Source organism: Thermobia domestica, chromosome 6 (genome assembly GCF_964235325.1).
Source record: "Thermobia domestica chromosome 6, izTheDome1.hap1.1, whole genome shotgun sequence".
Classification (NCBI taxonomy): Eukaryota; Metazoa; Arthropoda; class Insecta; order Zygentoma; family Lepismatidae; genus Thermobia; species Thermobia domestica.
The window spans coordinates 131,056,781-131,074,969 of NC_137459.1; the positions used below are offsets into that span (position 1 = coordinate 131,056,781).

At 36.0% G+C, this 18,189-nt stretch overlaps 1 protein-coding gene across 7 annotated transcripts in view; it reads right to left on the minus strand.

Moving 5' to 3' along the window:
* The window catches only part of Tdg (Thymine DNA glycosylase), a 126,670-nt gene that overhangs the window by 69,299 nt on the left and 39,182 nt on the right, over positions 1 to 18,189 (minus strand). For all 7 annotated transcript variants that reach the window (XM_081762109.1, XM_081762106.1, XM_081762108.1 and 4 more), the window contains one exon: positions 7,203 to 7,337. In XM_081762109.1, the coding sequence (XP_081618235.1) occupies positions 7,203 to 7,337 (135 nt within the window). The remainder of the gene's footprint in view (positions 1 to 7,202; positions 7,338 to 18,189) is intronic.

Sequence of the window (18,189 nt, forward strand, 5' to 3'; positions counted from 1 at the left end):
CGGGATTTTGGGGGTAAAAATATCCCTCTTTTCACCCCTTTGCCCCTCTGGTCCCCCCCCCCTGTTTTAGCACTGACATCGGAACAAAAAATCTGGTAAATACTACTCGGTGGACTGAATGTTTGTGCAAAATTTCAATCTTCTACGTGAAAAAATAAGCCCGCCAAAAAATAATGAACATAGGCTTCATAAGGGAAAATTTCTATTTCAAAATTATGACGTCATCACCTCCTATGTCTGGACGCAGGACGGTCTGAAACCATACGTAATGTCTTCTACAATGTATCTGGACTTGAAAAACAAAAACCGGACGAAAAAGCTCAAATAGAAGAGAAATAACGCAATGTTCCATGAAAAATGCGTATCGTACAAAATGTACGATAAGATCCCCAAAGGGTTAAATTAAAACTTTTGGTCAAAAGGGGAATGAATGTCCATTGTGTTTGTTTACGCGACTATTGAGTTTGTTTCTATCTTGAATGAGGCCTCATCTGTCCACAAATTTCGTTTCAAGAAGTCTGTCAGTTTCGTTCCGAATGGGAAACCATTTACATAACTCAACACGCCGCTCCGGATCCCATTCGTGCAATGTGTGCAGAAGCTCTGGCCTCTAAGTTTCCATCTTCAAATCGTTTAACATATTCCTTACAGAGGTACATGTTATTCCAAGGTCACGTGTGCATTTTCTAGTAGACTTCTTCGGGCTAGATACACAATTCTGAGAAATAAGTTCAGTGTTTTCTGCACTTCGTACACTTTGTAGTCGTCCGCCTTATGGTGAATCAAACAGAACCTGTAGCCTTGAATCGTTGGTGCAGGTTTCTCATGATTTGATAAGATGATAGTTCCACATCTGAAAACCTTCTTCTGAAGTCTACTGTCATCACATTTCTGTTTTTGTTGCGTTCCCACCAAGCTTGTACCACGCAAACACGTTGTTCTGTAATTTGCGATTCATCCCAACACCTCTACTACTCGGCACAAGATCACTTAGTAAGCAATTCTTAAACAAAATATGTACGATAACATGGTTATCAGTCCCAGTCACACTAAAAGAAACAGTAGTGCCAGTTCTAGTAATAACAACATACATACATACATACATACATACACTAACTCATAGCTCGCTTTTTTCCTTTTCTTTCCTTACTTGTTTTGAGGAAATCGAATTTGCCCACCCTGTACATATAGGTACCGGGTGCTCCAAAATAGTGTATACACACTTTGAAATTTCATTTTAAAGTTTTACAACCTCTAAGGTTAAATTTCTGGATAAAGTACGGCTCAATTTAATTAAAAAATAAATAAATGTGTTTTCTGGTCAAACTGACTGTTCCAAATGGTGGTTAAAGAGTATGCTCTAAATGGCAGCCTTCCACATCGATACAAGCGTACGCGCCTTCGGCGTGAGAGACCCGGGTTCGATTCCCGGCGGGAGCTCATGTGGTTCGGACTCCACGTTAATCAGTAGGTCCACGTCTCATATAGCCTCGCTGCTGAACGGGACGCTAAACTAAAATCAACTCAACTCAACTTCACATCGATACACTTCTGAGTACGAGTCACTACTGCTTCCGTACTTCGCACCAGTGTAAAGTGGGATTTTGGTGCACACCGTTTGAATCTCATCTGAAAGTGTATCTTGGTCACGTGCTTTACGAGGGTACTTTTCATCTCATACTCTGCTCCATAAGAAAAAATCGAGCGGCGTAAGGTCAGGAGAGCGTGCAGGGAGCTCCTATTCACTGGCCAGTTATTTGGATCAAGGTATGCTCGCAAATCGCTATGATAGTGCGACGGAGAGTCATCTTGTTGGTAATAAAACCTGTTATTATCGTGCATTTCACGAATGGCAGGGAAAATGGAACCAACAAGCATTATTAAGTACCTTGCTCCAGTTACAGTATCGTCAAAACGGAGAGGTCCAATGAGTCCCCTAGGAGATGAATCACATCGCACATTTCCATCAGAGAAATTCGAAGCCTTTTCATCAGTAATGTGGAGGTTATCTTTAGCACGGTACACAAAATTTACCTATTGACAATTCCATTACGTCTGAATTGTGTTTCATCTGACAAGACAATGCTACTCATAAATCCCGGTTCAAGTGTAGGCATCTCCTAACCCATTCACAAAATTGTATTTCAGTATGTATTGTAGTGACTTTGCTCTTGCACCAGCCTTGGAATGTACAGAAGCTACTTACGTCTCTTCATTATGCGTAGCATAGTACTAGCACTTACAACGCTTTCACGTGATTTTTGCTTTGAAACTTTTTGTGGTGAACACTGAAACGGTTTCAGCACCGCAACTGAGGATTCAGTACTTGTGGCCGTGCAAGGTCGTCCTGATTGGCCTCTTCTGCACATCCCACACTGTTCCATGAACCTCGAACTTATTTCGTAGACATGTAATTGTTATCCCTGAAGGTGGATCAGTTCCATACATACGTCTCCACTGTCTCTGAACCGCAGCAACATTCTCAAACTTCTAGTATCACTTAATAACCAGCTTCCGTTCTGTGTGTGTACATTTCTTCCATAAATTTGTAATTTATTTTTGGAACTAAAATATCCTTTTTCTTTCCTAGTTAGCTCAATTTTTATTTATTTATTTATTTACTAGCATATATTAACCGCTTCGCTGCGTTGAAATAAATAATTTAAATGCACACTGATATTGCTCATTTTGGATCATTTTAATGTATGTCATCCCTCCTCATTTCCCAAGTGTCAGGGCTGAAAATGGACTTAAACAGCATCAGAAGTGTCACTGTTCATTTCGGCGATCGCAAGAACTATAGATTCAACAGTAGTATCTGTCATTTTTGACCATTTATATATATACATATATTTCCCCCACCCCCATGTTGCGGGCCATGGCATCGGAAGTGTCACCGTTCATCTCAGCGACCCCAAAAAATGTGGATTCAGCACTAATATCGGTTATTTTCTATGATTTTAAATAGCTTTTCCTCCTCTTCCCTCAAGTTGTGGGTTTTAATTTGGATTTAAACGGGATCAAAAGTACCACTGTTCATCTAAGGGATCCAGAAAACTATATATTCGACACTGATAGTGGCCATTTTCGATCATTTCTATACATCTGTTTCTTCCCCTCCCCCAAGTGGCGGGCTGATTTTAGATTTAAACCGTATCGGAAATGTCACTGTTCATCTGAATGGTCCCGAAAATTATGGATTAGACACTAATATTGGTCATTTTAGATCATTATTATATATAGCTCCCTCTCCCCCTCCTCCTTGCTGCGACACACGGCATCAGAATTGTCACTGTTAATCTCAGCTACTCCTAAAACTATGGATTAGACACTAATACTAGTAATTTTCGATCATTTTTAAATGTTTATCCCCCCTACGTTGTATCCTCCCCAACTATCAGGGCTGAAATTGGATTCAAAACAGCATCAGAAGTGTCACTGTTTCTCTCATCGATCCCGAAAACTATGGATTAAACACTAATATCGGTCATTTTTGATCATTTTGAAATTTCCCTTCCCCACTCCTACGTTTCATAGTCAAACTGAATAGCCTAAAGCAATCCCTGTTCTTAAACTCATGCATGTTGAAAATTTGATCAAGATCGGTCTGGTGGTTCAAGAGTTATCAAGTTTTATTTATTTTTTCTGTCCCCCTCCTCCCCGTCCCCTAAGCTCTACTGTCAAAGTAAATAGCAAAAAACACTCCCAGGCCAGAACCGCATTTACGTTGGAAATTTGATCGAGATCGGTCGGGCGGTTCAAGAGATTAAGAGTCACAAACATAGTCACTTTCAATTTTATAATATAGATTGTATTTCTCCACCTGTAAATCATACATACATGGATGGTTATCAAAATAATGCCAACACTTGCACAAAACGCATCCTAGAAGCTTAACACAGCGTGACCACCGTTGCCGTGCATAACAGCCAGCTCTGATTTGTTGTGAAGCACGAATGTTTTTCAGAAGAATACCATACCATTCTTCATGCAATGCTGCACTTAGTTCCGTTACCGACGATGGAGAAGGATATCTGCTCCGGAGCCTGAACTGCAGTACTGACACAGATGTTCAATAATGTTCAGGCCTGAGGACTGTCACAGCCAGGAAAGGTGTGATTCATTTCAATGTTTATGAAACGACACCTCAACATGTCCAGCAGTATAAATTGACGCATTATCGTCTTGAGAAAATTGTGTCAGTATCTGCATACATCTGGATCATAGGGTGCACGTGGTTACTTAACTGTCCACATAATCACTGGCAGTAATGCGTTCTTTGAGCGTTATTACAAAAACCATGCAATATCAGGAAATCGCGGTCCACAGTATTACAAAGCCGCGGCCATGTTTCACGGGAGGAAGGGGACAGTTAGGGTCATAAGTTTGTTTGAACGTCCGTCTTACATAAATACGGCCTGTAGTTGAAGGATTTATCGGACTATTTTCACTTTTTCGACCATCGGCGGTCCACTTTGCATAATCTTGGACCATCTTCTTCGCACTAAAGCGTTATTTGGTTGTGATAAGAGGTTTGAAAATTACGACCCAACAGCGGACATTAATATTATGGAACTCTCATCAGACTGTGATAGTCGTAATAGGTTGTTTTAGGTGCTGATTTATTACCAAAGTCATTTTCGTTGCATTGCTCTAGGATTCTTGATGATAATCCTCTTCAATGTTCGGTTGTCCTTGTCACTGAGGCTTCTGTTCCGTCCACTATCACTCTTCGTCGATATTGTTTTATCATGAGTTCTGAATGCCGTCATCACCTCTGGATAATGTTCTTCGAGACATACCTACCACACTGACCACCTTAGATACACCTGAACCAATTAAAAGCGTATTCGCAATTTGTGTTCTTTGAAACTCCGAGAGATCTCTTATTTTGCATCACCATAGTCTGCCCACTTCAACACACGCTTCCACTCTAATCTACCTGACGTATTACAAAAGATCACCTAACACAGACTAACAAAAGCCAGGCGCAGCAACGCATCCTCAGTGTTATCACATCGCACACCTTACGTTTACATTGGGGGATTCCCATTATTTTAATAACGTATATATATATATATATATATATATATATATATATATATACACCTTCTATTTTCTTAGTACTTTAAATTTACTTGCTAGAAAAATCTTATTGACAGAAAATCTAAATTTTAATTACCTGTTGATCAATTTTGTTCGTTGTTGTTTAATTGGCATTACCCCTTTCTAGTTGAACGCACCTGAACTCAACAGGGTTTAGATTTTGATCATATAAACAGCAATCGGCAAGTTTTAGGTAGATATTCCATACTGGCAATTTTCTTTCATATTAAAATTTGGCTTTTTCATATAACCATATCGTACAGTAGTTAGCAGAAGACATTTGTCTAAAATATAAAAGACATTCGCCCCATTTTGTGGAAAACCATGCAGTGCAGTTCGTCGGCATTTGTCCATTATGTGGGACAAATTGGTACTAGATTTTGAAGGAAAACTATACAGATTTATGTGGAAGATATCTGAAGTTAAAAGGTTGGTCTGCCCCAATAATTCGTGTTAAATTTGAAGACGTGAAGCCCGACGTATTGTTGTTTGTCAACGCAGAAGCTCTGGATCAGAAGTTCATGTCGGCGTTCCATTTCCCCTTCCCACTATCAAATCTACAGTAAACATTTTGGGTTGAAGACGCAGCAGTTGAAGAGGAACATTACCACTGGTTTCCACCGAATATTTGTTTGGAACCCCGAGCCTAAGATAAAGAAATTCATAGCTGCAAGAAATTTGCCGTCACCTAAAAACACTGAATTCAATGAGATGTCTTATACGGGTATTTCCAGAAAACCTTAGACTTCAAGAATCAACACATTTTGAACATCCTCTAGTTGTGTAAGGATTGTTTCTAAATTATCGTCAAAGACATTCGACTGTATTTGGATTTTCTGTGAGTAGTCCTCTTCATACCGTATTGAGGTTTCGAACAGTATTTACTAAATTTTCGAATATCAGTCAATACATGTTTATTAATTTCGAAATTTTGTAGTGTATATTGTATTTAGTAAACTATGACAAATTTTGTTCACCCACATAGATTCGATGGAATGATATGGCATTTATATTCTATCATCTACTACTTATCCGTCCAATTTACTCATTATTTAAACATGACTGATTGTGAAATTTCACTTCTTAAGTACCATAATTTCCCATCTCCGCTTTCGTACTTGCACACATTATTTAATTTTGGATTTTTGACCTTGTTTTAATTCAATTTCTTTCTTCGGTATTATGTCAATGAATTACTATGCAGGAAAATTCTTCCAACTTTGATAATAGTTTTCTATTTACATATATGCATATATCGTATTGCTTAGACAAGCAACTTGAAGCTCAGCTCATTTCTTGTAAATTAAATTATTTGGTTTTAAGGAAGGTGAATGTGACTGCTGCCCTACTTTGTTTTTACTTCATTTTGTTTTATTATTAATTTTAGAATGGAAGTATTTTAGATTAATTTCCTTTTTATATGCTTTTACGCATGTATATACACATTGGGCTCTCTACTTTTTTGTTTACCATCTACATATACTCTTTCTATACCATCTACACACTACTCTCTCCTTTCTTTTTTCGTCCTTCACTCGATTTTTCTCTGAAAAATTAAGGATACTATATATCATACGAGTTCAATCGAACTTAACCAATGTTGATCAAACTTGGAACGGTGGTAGAACGTAACCTGCTATGTAAGCATGTGAAATATTACGTTGTGCAGGTTATGGATTCCGAGTTATACACAACTGAATTTCTAAACCATTGGACAATAAAAACATAATAAATACTGTTCAAATAGCAATTAAAGGCCAGTCTTTGACAGAAAAAGAAATCTAATGATGGACGATTTTTCACTTGTTTAACAACTCTTTGCGAAGTTTTAACTAATAATCGCCTTAATTATATTTAATTTTTCAATTTATGTAAACAATCACGATGCATCAATACTGACAAACGTTACCGCACACTATCAACGTTTTCACGTGCAAAAGTATATTCTAGAGTATTTTTCTCGCACAACGTATTCTGCAATAAAATGTTCGCATGAATGCTACTGTCACAGACAATTCTAACATTCTTTTGTTTCTTTTCAAACGAAACTTCGGTAATAATAATAATAATAATAATAATAATAATAATAATCTTACATGTTTGGCCTTCCTGGCATCTTATGGGTCGGATACTTGCACAGGTTAAACTGGGTCCATCCAGACGGTATCTTCTGGTTCGCACTCCAGTCGAATGAATTGTACATTTGCGGTTCCTGAAGTGGTTGTTGAGTCCTAGAGAAAATATATTCAAAATGTTTAGACCAAACTTAAAAAAGCAAGCATAACCAAATCTCTTTACCAAATAAGACTTTTAATACATTTTTAAAATATGAAAAGATGCACTAATGGATTTACGTCATAATCACATTACTTTCAGTAATATATTTAAAGAAGGGAATCCTATCCTCTTAAAATTGCACTACACTTATGAAGGATTTTAAAATTTCGGACAACTCTTGAGTTTTACTTTTATATATAACGCTTTATTAGACTTAGGTCTGTTGATTCGGCTAAAATCTTGTAATCGATTTTTCATTATTTTCTCATTTTCCAATCGACTTGAATCTTTGTACGAGTCTGTATGTCTAACGATACTACAGGAATCAATGAAATTAATTCAATAATGAAAATAAGTATTAATAAATGAGGAATAAAGTATAAAAAAAAAAAAAAAACTAATGAAGTACAGAATGATCCAAAAGTATGAAAACATCCAAATAAAATAGAAACGGTGCGAGAAATGTAAATGCAAAGGTTGCAAGTGTATTATGCTACAGGAGGCAAGCCTAATAAAGCACATGACGACAATCTTGAACTTTATTTAGAAGATACACAATTCATACATATATACACACACCCTAATTCCTATCTGACAAAGGCTTTTCTTAGAAATAGTCTTACAATACGAGCATACGATTTACATAGGTTCTCAGGAAAATCTCAATTTAGATTAGGCTTCAGGAAAACTAATTTCAGAGAAACTAATCATTTTGATCAAATGGATTGAAATTGACCATGTTTAGGTGTAAAAGTCGATTTAAATGGACAAACGTAACATTTTTGAATACGAGAAAGCGTTTTAGTCAAGTTTCGACTTTCTGAAAAGTCAACTTAAGGATGACTGAGGAAAACTCTTTCCAGGCTGGTATAAGGCTTTCGATGAAATGGGCTGAATCTACAGTTTTCAAGCGTGACAACTCGATTTAACTGGTGAACTCACTATTTTCGTGTAAAAGAAAGTGATTTAACTACGTTTCGACATTGGGTGTTAGCAGATGTTATACTGCATACCATAAATGTTTCACTTGTTTCACACTGCCCAATCCATCTACAAAAATCATAAATTAGAAATAAATATTACAGAAACAAATGTGAAGAAAAAGGAAAGAAAGAAAGGAAAAAAAAGAGGGAGAGATAAAACTTTGAACTGATTCATAGGGAGTGGTATCATAAACAGAGTACAAGATATTAAAGAGTAAAGTTTTCAAATAAAATAAAACTAAAACTTTTAAAAGACTACGACTATCAAAAAGGGACTAAGACCAAGAAAACAATTTTTCGATACTTATTTAGAAATTACCCATATTTAAAAATAAAAAGTGTGAGGTGCTAATAGAAAATACTCTGGTAATATCTCATATGAAATGGCCTTCTCTACTGTTACTCAATATTATCACATTTACAGAAATTATACTTTACTAAATTTTCTATGAGTACCCCACACTTTTATCTTTAGTCACATTACTCTTAAAAAAATAAAAGTGAATGGAAACTTATTACTTTTAAATGCAATTTTGCTAAAAGCCGAATTACATATTACATATTATATATATATATATACTTTTAAACTCTTTAAATGTTATGCAATTGTTGATGTACAGACTTGTCAGCAGACTGACAATTGCTTCACTTACTATTTCGCAAACAAATCTGATTGGATTTTTATCATTATAGTGCCTTAAGAACAAATACTTCCTTTAACATTAATAGGTATATTGCAAAATGCCGCAAACCAATGCGCAGAAGCTTTTCATTAAATACAGTGTTCAGAAAATTAAAATGATTTGTGAAAAGACATTGTGGGTGAGAGTTTTTGGGGGTTCTCACGTTTCTTCCCACTTTCTTTATTCCAACATTTCAATCATTACCTCGAAGCATATTCATGAGACGTTCAACAAATAAATAAATAAATAAATAAATAAAATAAACCTAATTGAAACAGCTTCTAATACAGTTTTCAGGCACAGAGAAAATGATTGTGAAGTGCCGAATTACTAGCAGGAAATGAGCGGAACGCTCAATTGGATTTTAGAAAGCACATATTACATCACAAACATTGAAATACCTGTCCGAGAAAAAAATTAGGTTCTAGGTAGAATTATACGTTTGTGTTGTGAAATAATTCCTCTCTAAAATACCAACAAGGTACACTTTTGTACTCTGTGGCGCTCTAATGTCCTTGAATGCAATTTACTCATTATTTCAATATTAATAAGCAGTGTTACCCATATCAAGAATGCTCATCGGTGAGAAATCTGACGGCAGAATGAAAAACTTACGCCTTTCAACTCTCACAGGTTCACAAAATAAAATAAATTTGATACAAGAAATGATTATTACATTTATAGAACGAAAAAAAAAAAAAAAAATACAATTTGAATCACACATTGACCTAATTATTACTGACAGAATCTCAGGAAGACGGAACAGATGATCATTAAAAAGCAGTTTGGTTCACGTAAGATAGAAGTTTATAACAATCTGAAATGGACTTACTTCGCAATAAAAGATCTAAGCTTAAGCAAGGCTTTCTAATAAAGTAACTGTAATGAATTGGCTTTGATAATTTGCTCGATCTTAGTCAATTAAGGGTCACTCCTGGACAGAAAAAAAAATAATAATCAAAGAAGGACGATTTTTAGAACATATTTTAAATATTTATATAGGAGGTCAAGGTCTATCACAATGCGAAGTTTCAATTTGATCGGATGAGTTCTTTTTCTTTTTTTCAAAAATAATAATAAAAGAAAATAAAAACTGACTCGAACTTTGACCGCCCATACCTCGGAAATCGAAAGCATGTACAACATAACATTTCTCAAGCTTATGTTGCAGTTCAAGGTCTACAACAACGTCAAGTTTTATCCCGCTCAGATGATTTTCGAATGCCCTTGATTTTTCAGGGAAAAATCACGTTTACGAAACTGTTTCGTAAAAATATAATTGGAGCTTAGCCCTTTACACTTGAAAAAAATACAGCTTATTTCATACTAAGGCCATTCTATGTCAATTCAATTACTCATGAAACCCTGTTGAATTTTCTGTTTAATAGTCAGGGAACATAGCAAAATCTTAGATTTTTTTGGTTGTAGTAGTTCAAAGGTACGTACAACCAGTAGAAGTTTGTCAGCTATTAGCTACGACAGCTAACATAAGGAACAAACATAAATACCAAAAATGGTTGAAAATAAGTAGAAGCATGAATTTTTAATGTTAAATATACTTTGTAGCACTGAATTAGCTGCTATTTGTAGAATTAGGTAATTTACTTATTGACATATGAAAGCTAATATATCTAAATTAGTTGAAAAATGAGTGAATATATAATGTACAAAAGAAAGGAATTTCTATGTAATCTTTAACATAGTTTATTATTTATTACAGGTGGATTTTAAAGTATCTTTATTAGATAAAAAAAAAATGCCTTCGAGAAATGAGAAGTTCCTGTGTATGTATTTAAAATACAGTGAGTCAGGAGTCTTTGGACACCCTTTTATTTTAAAACTTGAGTCAAAACATGAAATCTCTTACTGGGAGACAGTAGTAGAGTGAGGGCTGCAAACATTACATGGCGAGATTGACCGCCATACTGAAATCCGCCATCTTGAATACAAGTACGAAGTTTTAAATGGGAAGGGGGACGTACCGCATATCAAGTAACATGATGTGAGATCAGGAATTTAAAAATGTAATAGTTTCTTTTATATCTTGTATGAAGAATGCACTTTATGAACACTTAAAGGTTGAAACTGATCCACAAACGCCAGCTACAGCATATGTTCTATATGGAGATAATCCCATCTGATCCACAATCGTACGCGTCGTATCCTCTCTGACTGCACACACACGAGGAAATCCGGTGAAATGTACTCACACGCATGAAGAATGCATTCCTGTAGACGTCGTATAAAGCGGGATTTCTCAACATACATCACTTACTTTAGACAGCTACAAAGATAGAAATCAAGGCTCAGGTCATCTGGGCGATCCTTCCATGGAACCACGGCGACATATCTACTTTCTTAGGTATTGTGCATCGAGTCACTGACGTATACAAACGCCATAGTGAGGAGGGCCCCATCGTGTTGAAAATAAGGAAAGTTACCCTCTGAGTTTAAAAGGGAAGGGAACACATTTTTCTGCAGGAGCGTCAGGCTCCATTGCGTCGTTAAGATAATCTTTATGAAAAATGAACCAATGATGGTGTCCCATATGGCACACTAAGCCAATACTTTTATAGGATTATGTTACTTACTCGGATCAACCTAGTTCAGATTACTGTCACACAAGTATCAATAATTATGCAGACTGACTTCCCCATTCGAACAGAAACAGACCTCGTTGCTGACAATATGCAACGAGTACACGAAGTATTAAGTTTATGTTACTTTGTACCCCAGGTACAGAACTCTACCCGTCGATCAGAGCCATTCATATTAAGTTCATGTTGCATGTCAAGCTATAGAAAGATGTCAGCGATTGGTATTCAATATCTGGGCATTGGAAGACTGGCAGACACAACTTCCCAGTGAGAGACGACGAGTATACTACTGCGTTTCGGACCCATCATAAACGATGCTAGAACTGTCATTGCTCTCTCATCATTAGTGACTATCTCTGGTCGCCCATTATGTGCCCTATCTTTCAATGTGCCAGTTTCTCGGAATTTGGCGATCACGTACGCGACCATGCTGTGCGATATTGGATGTTTGTTCTGGGTACCGTCTGTTGTAGCCCTCAGTAATGCTTTTGGAACTATGTTCTCCTAATATTTGGGACGAGTTCTATCTTCTGCTCCTTTGTCAGAGGCGTCTTAGATCACTTGCAAAAATAACAGATTCTGTCAGTAATGATGGGACTTCAGACTTGCAGTGTCTATAACGCACAAACTGTACCAAATATAAAAGAAACAATTACACCTTTGGATTTCTGAGCTCATGCCACTGTTACTTGATATGCGACATGCTCCTCTTCCTATTTGAAATTTCGGACTTTTAATAAATCCGAGTAAGATGTCCATATCTCGGAATCCCATAAGGTTATAAATATAAAATTTATTATTTCACCTAAAATAATTAAAGACGTGCTTCAGCGTGGTGATGGTTCACCAAGATCCCGAAGAGGTGTCCGAATTTCGTGCGAGACTGAGTGCAAACGAATCCTATATAAAAGATGCGGAAGGAGGAACGAAAAATATTGTCCACGTTAACACACAGGTCATTTGCTAGTTTAGAACATACAACTAAAATTTAAGCGCACTGGAGGGTTAAAACTTAACATGTGTATTAGAAGAAAATACTAGTAAGCAATGTAGAATTGGAGTTTTTTTTTTTTTTTTTTTTTTAACCGTTTGTCATTTCTCCAAAATAATAATTTTTGTGGTTATTCCTTATAATAATTAATGCGCAAATATGACACTTCCTTAAAATGATTAACACATTTGTGATTAAAATTTAGTGTATCAATATGTGATTACGAAAACAAACTGTGAACTGTAAAATTATATCCTACAGTAAAATCAACGCTTACCTTGGCACAAGAATCATGCTTCTAAGTGTAGTTATTCAAGGAGAGTTGCTGAAAACTGTAATTGTGGTGTATGCCACTTACACATTTTGTAATGGCTGCTGCACAGAAACAACACAACATACACATGAAATATTTATGTGGTGTTCACAGTTTGAGAAAACAAACTTGTTCATCAAATCTGAAAAATATCTGCGATGATGGGTATTAAAAAAAAAAAAAAAAAAAAAAAAATCGGTTGAATGGCTCATTACGCAGGACTCTATCATCTGCATTACTCTCCCGTGACCCTATCATGTCGTTGCGTGACTCATCACGGTCAGACATACATATGAATAGGTAATGGTAACGCATTATGTTACCGTTATATTTAATTGACATCTAAAATTTGTTATTAATGTATTTTCATTACGCTTCCACGGGGTATTCATTCTGAGTACAATTACCAATGTTGTAGGTAAGAAAACTCTGCTTGGATGACTCAGTGAGTACACAAATTTTTACTCTGATTATGTATTACTTGGTGGTTGATTCTGAGTTTAACATCCCTTTTAGTACCTAGGCTATATGAAACGGGTACCTAGAGCTCAACGTGGAATCAGAACCACATGAGCTTTCACCGGGAATCAAACTGGGTATCCCGCACCAAAGTAGCGTACGCTAACTATATAACCACGAGGGAGCTTTTACAATATTTTTACAAGATACAAATTGATACGCAGGTAATAATTGCATCTGAAATGCGAATGTTATGTTTGATCTATTATTATTATTGTTATTACTCTAAAATACACTTATTTTCTATTAGTTGGCCAGTTTTTATTGGGACCGAGGGTGGCCCACATAAGACAGGTTACACTATACTATCAAACGAAAACAGTTCGACTGCTTTTATCCTTTCTGAACGCAGCTTGGGCTTCGGACAGGGAAAGTTGATTGAGTTTAGTAGAAGATGACATTAAAAAAAAAAAAAAAAAAAAAAAAAGCTGCTTTCTCATACATTCAAACGCTGAACAACCATCCATGCTGGTTTATTAACTAACGAGCGCTCACCTTTGGTGTCCGTGGTCCCGGCTTCGATTCCCAGTGGAAGAGTATTGAACTCATTACGATGGATCGGGATTTCAACCTTAAATTGTAGATTCATGTCTCATATAGCCTCGGTACCGAAAATAAACACACAAACGAATGAATGTTGAACAATACAGAACCAAGGTTATCACCCAATATAATAGAAAATGTTAAATTTTTAAGCCTTTCCCTACCAGTAAACAGACAAATTACGTAAATTATGAGAATGATGTTATCTTCACATATGCATCACATTTTAACATTTCTGCCCTAAAGCACTTAAGCAAATTGAAGAAAAGCAATTACACCTTTAAAAAAAGCTTATGTGGGTTGAGTGTTTTTAACTCGAGTTTTTTCAAATTCTGGGTGGGAGGATGTATATTTTACAGGTAATTTATTTGAAACCTTTGAGTCCCACGATTTTGCTGGCTACGCTAAAGGAGACGGTGGTGACGAGAAATCAATGAAATGGTGGAGTGAAACGGGAGAACCCGAGGAAACCCACGCTCAAGGTGTTTGTCCACCACACGGTTCACTTGGCGCGACCTAGGATCGAACCAGGGACCCCATGCACAAAAGATGAACGCTCTACCACTGAGCCAACGCGGGCCCAGGCAATTTACTACTTGCACTTCTCTAAATTTCCATTAAATCCTCCACCCATTACAAAATTCCAGATACATTACTGAAACGGATACAATCACCAATACTTTAAATCAGTACTAAAACAACTTCGAGAAAATATTTCCCATATGGCTATAGAACTGTAAACCTAATCGTGAATTTATTGGAGGACAGAATGAGTTTCTTTTTAGTTATATCAAAATAAAGCGAGTTCTAAATAATTTGATAAATAGGAGCCAAATATTACGTAAAGAAATGAAAACCAGAAATATTCACTAATGCACATTTAGTTATTATCGAAATAGAATTTATGGAAAAGAAATAAATCTAGTGTAAAGACTAAAGAAACAGCGATGTGAACAACTTTTACAGAGAGTACATAATCTCACTGACTGTCTTAAAAGCTCAGAATAATCAGCTCCGACTTCAATTATTCGACCAGCTGGATAGGTTGGAAATATCCGTTGTGTTGTCTGAATCAAAGAAGAAGAGCAGAAAGTGGAAATTAAATCCGAGAAAACGAAAGTCCTTGTTTTCCTTCAACCAAACGTAGAAGTACGAAGAAACTCTGCTAATCTTTACGTATCTGTTGACGGGTGTTTCCTACAACTAACTATTTCTGCACCTACAAATCATGGTACAGCGTTCGATTCGAAACTCATTGGGCCTGACTTTCAGGAAATGATTCAGAAAGCTTCAACTACGTTAAACCTACTGCACCGCCGTACTGGCACGACTTGGAGACTAAGTATGGTTGTCCTACTAAAGACTTATAAAGCGTTTCTACGACCTATTTTAACTTTCGGTCATACTGCTTGGGGCCACGCCTCACCGAACCTTTACGAAATGTTAACACTTTTGAAACACCATGTAATTCGCCTGGTATACTGCATTCCCTTACCATCCAAATTACACGACATAACCCTCCAATGGTTGGACTTAGATGACGTTTCGGAACATCAATACGACTATGAATAATAATAATAATAATAATAATAATAATAATAATAATAATAATAATAATAATAATAATAATAGTTAAAGAACGAATGTAAAACAGATGCTAAAAGACTGAATAGGAGATACTATTAAATAGCTATTGATATGTACTTTGAATGTTCGTCACAGCCGTAATCTTAAAATATTAACTTTCAACTGAAATTATTCAAATGCAATAAATCGAACAAATTAGAATTTTCCTTGAAATGCATTATTTTGTCCTAGTTTTAACCCTACTTTTAAATTAAACTATTTGTTTCAGATGTGTCAAAGTAAAATTACATGGAAACACATTAGGAAACAAGCCAACAATACACTGTATTATTAAAGATGAAACTGATAAATTACATGTTTAAACGAATTAAATGGTAGGTAAACAACCATCATGACAGACACCTTAAAGGCAAATAATGTTTGAATGTAGCTTCACATTAAATACATTGATTTGAATACAAGAATCAAATACAACGGCGAAGTCCTAACGACCCTTAATCATAAAAACCCTTATACGATATATTGTAAGATATCATTTATATTTTATGGTTGTATTTGATCACTGATTAACGATTATTTTTTTATTTATTTTTTTACAATTTATAATTTTAAATTTAAGAATGTCTAAAGTTCAATGTATATTCAAATAAACCTTTGCGTTGCATTTTTGATATTTTTCCTTTCAAATTGATATACCATACGAATAATCTTTAACATAATCAAGATTTAAGATGAATTTAAGATCGCCCTCAAAATATCCTTTACCAGGAAGGTTTCTTCTTTCTTTTTTTAATATAGTATCAATAGTCATTGTCAGCATTTTGCTAAAATTAATTCTTACATAATGCAGACTTATAACTAATAAGTAGCAGCTTAAGTAGAAAAGGACGTTCTTCGATTACCATGATTTCTAGAAAAAGGGGCCCAAAAACTCCCAACAAGCTGATCAGTACACTCCACCATGTACCTTTTTTGGACTATATCAACGAAGGAGAGTTACACGGCAAGATTCACTGAATTCCTACGAGTGATTTTAAATGAGTTTTCACCTATATATATCGTTGTTAACAGAATTCACTCACTCTAATATACTACCGTTGGGGTTGGTTACTTCTTTCTGAACGAAAATAAGTGCGATATTTTTTGTAAATACTTACTTACAGCCAAGGAATCTCAATTAATAACGTATATGAATATACAAACATAATAGGGTATCTTTTTTTGTTGTTATATTTAATAAAAGTATTCAAAATAATAAGAAGAATGAATTCTTGGAAAATTCTGTTTGGTAAGCCACATTTTTTAGATATGTACTCGGATTCAAGACGGTGGCTTAATGCGACCTCATGCGATCATGACTCATTGCCAGTATCTATTTTCAATGCCCATTCCAGAAAAGTATTTCTTCTTAAAAAAAAAAAATGTATTTTGCAACTTTTGACTAACCATGCATAGTACATTGAAGTAAATTGTAATCACATTACATTATATATATTTAAAATTCAGTTATCATAGAACTGTATAGAATATGGAACTCAGAAATTGGATGATATGTTTGAATGACATTAAGTCCAGATCAAAGTTTATGTCTATATTTACTGAACGTTGACTCTTCAAAATTACGAAAACTAATACTAACCCTCAGACAAAATTAAATACATGAAAAGATTAAGGCAAAAACTACGACTATTAATATTTACACACTGGTACAAACGCACCTCAGAGCATACTATATACATCGTCAGATTCACATCACAAAATGTATGTCTGTAGAGCCAGGCCGATCGTAGTGTCTGTACAAGGCATGCTGCTAGTAGCTTGTACGTCATCGGAAAATATGACGACTACCTTTGTGTATCACTGAATTGGAGTTCAGCGTCGCTTTCAGCACCTGCTTATATGAGACGTGGGCCTACATTTTAAGGAGGAATCCAAACGACCGTAACGCGTTCAAATTTCATGGCTCTCTCACCTGGAATCGAATCCGGAACCCGAACCAGACAGTCACCTCCCTCCCCCAACTACTAGACCAGCTGAGAGGGTACATTTGTGTACGAATCTCACACTGTGTCTCAAATGTCAGGACGACCCCAGCAAACACCTTTTGAACAATTAAGTGACTTCAAGCGTGGGCGCAAAAAAGGAAATAAATGTGTCTGCCTGGACAGAAGGGGCGTTCGAGTCATCATAATTGATAGAACAGAGACTGCCAGGCAATCAGAGCTACAGTGCTTGTCCTCCCTCATATGAGAGCGTAAATAGCAAATGATCAATTGTTCGAGGTGAGGCTACGTTCTCGCAGGATTATCCTTGCTCATCGCCAATAAACTCAGTGGTGGCATGATATATTGCAGTGATAAGGCGAATGGAGAGTGATGGTATTCATCAGTGAAAATCGGTAGTGTCTCGGACCCAACGGCGTATGCGTGCTTGTAGACATGCAAGTGATCAGGAAACTCCAGATCCAGTATGTTCACACTCGCCATGAAGGATCTGCATGGAATTTTGGTACGGGGTAATAAGCTGCGTCTCCTTCTCGCCTTCTATCTACATTTAGAGGAATATTATTAGTGCGTCATACATTCGTCAT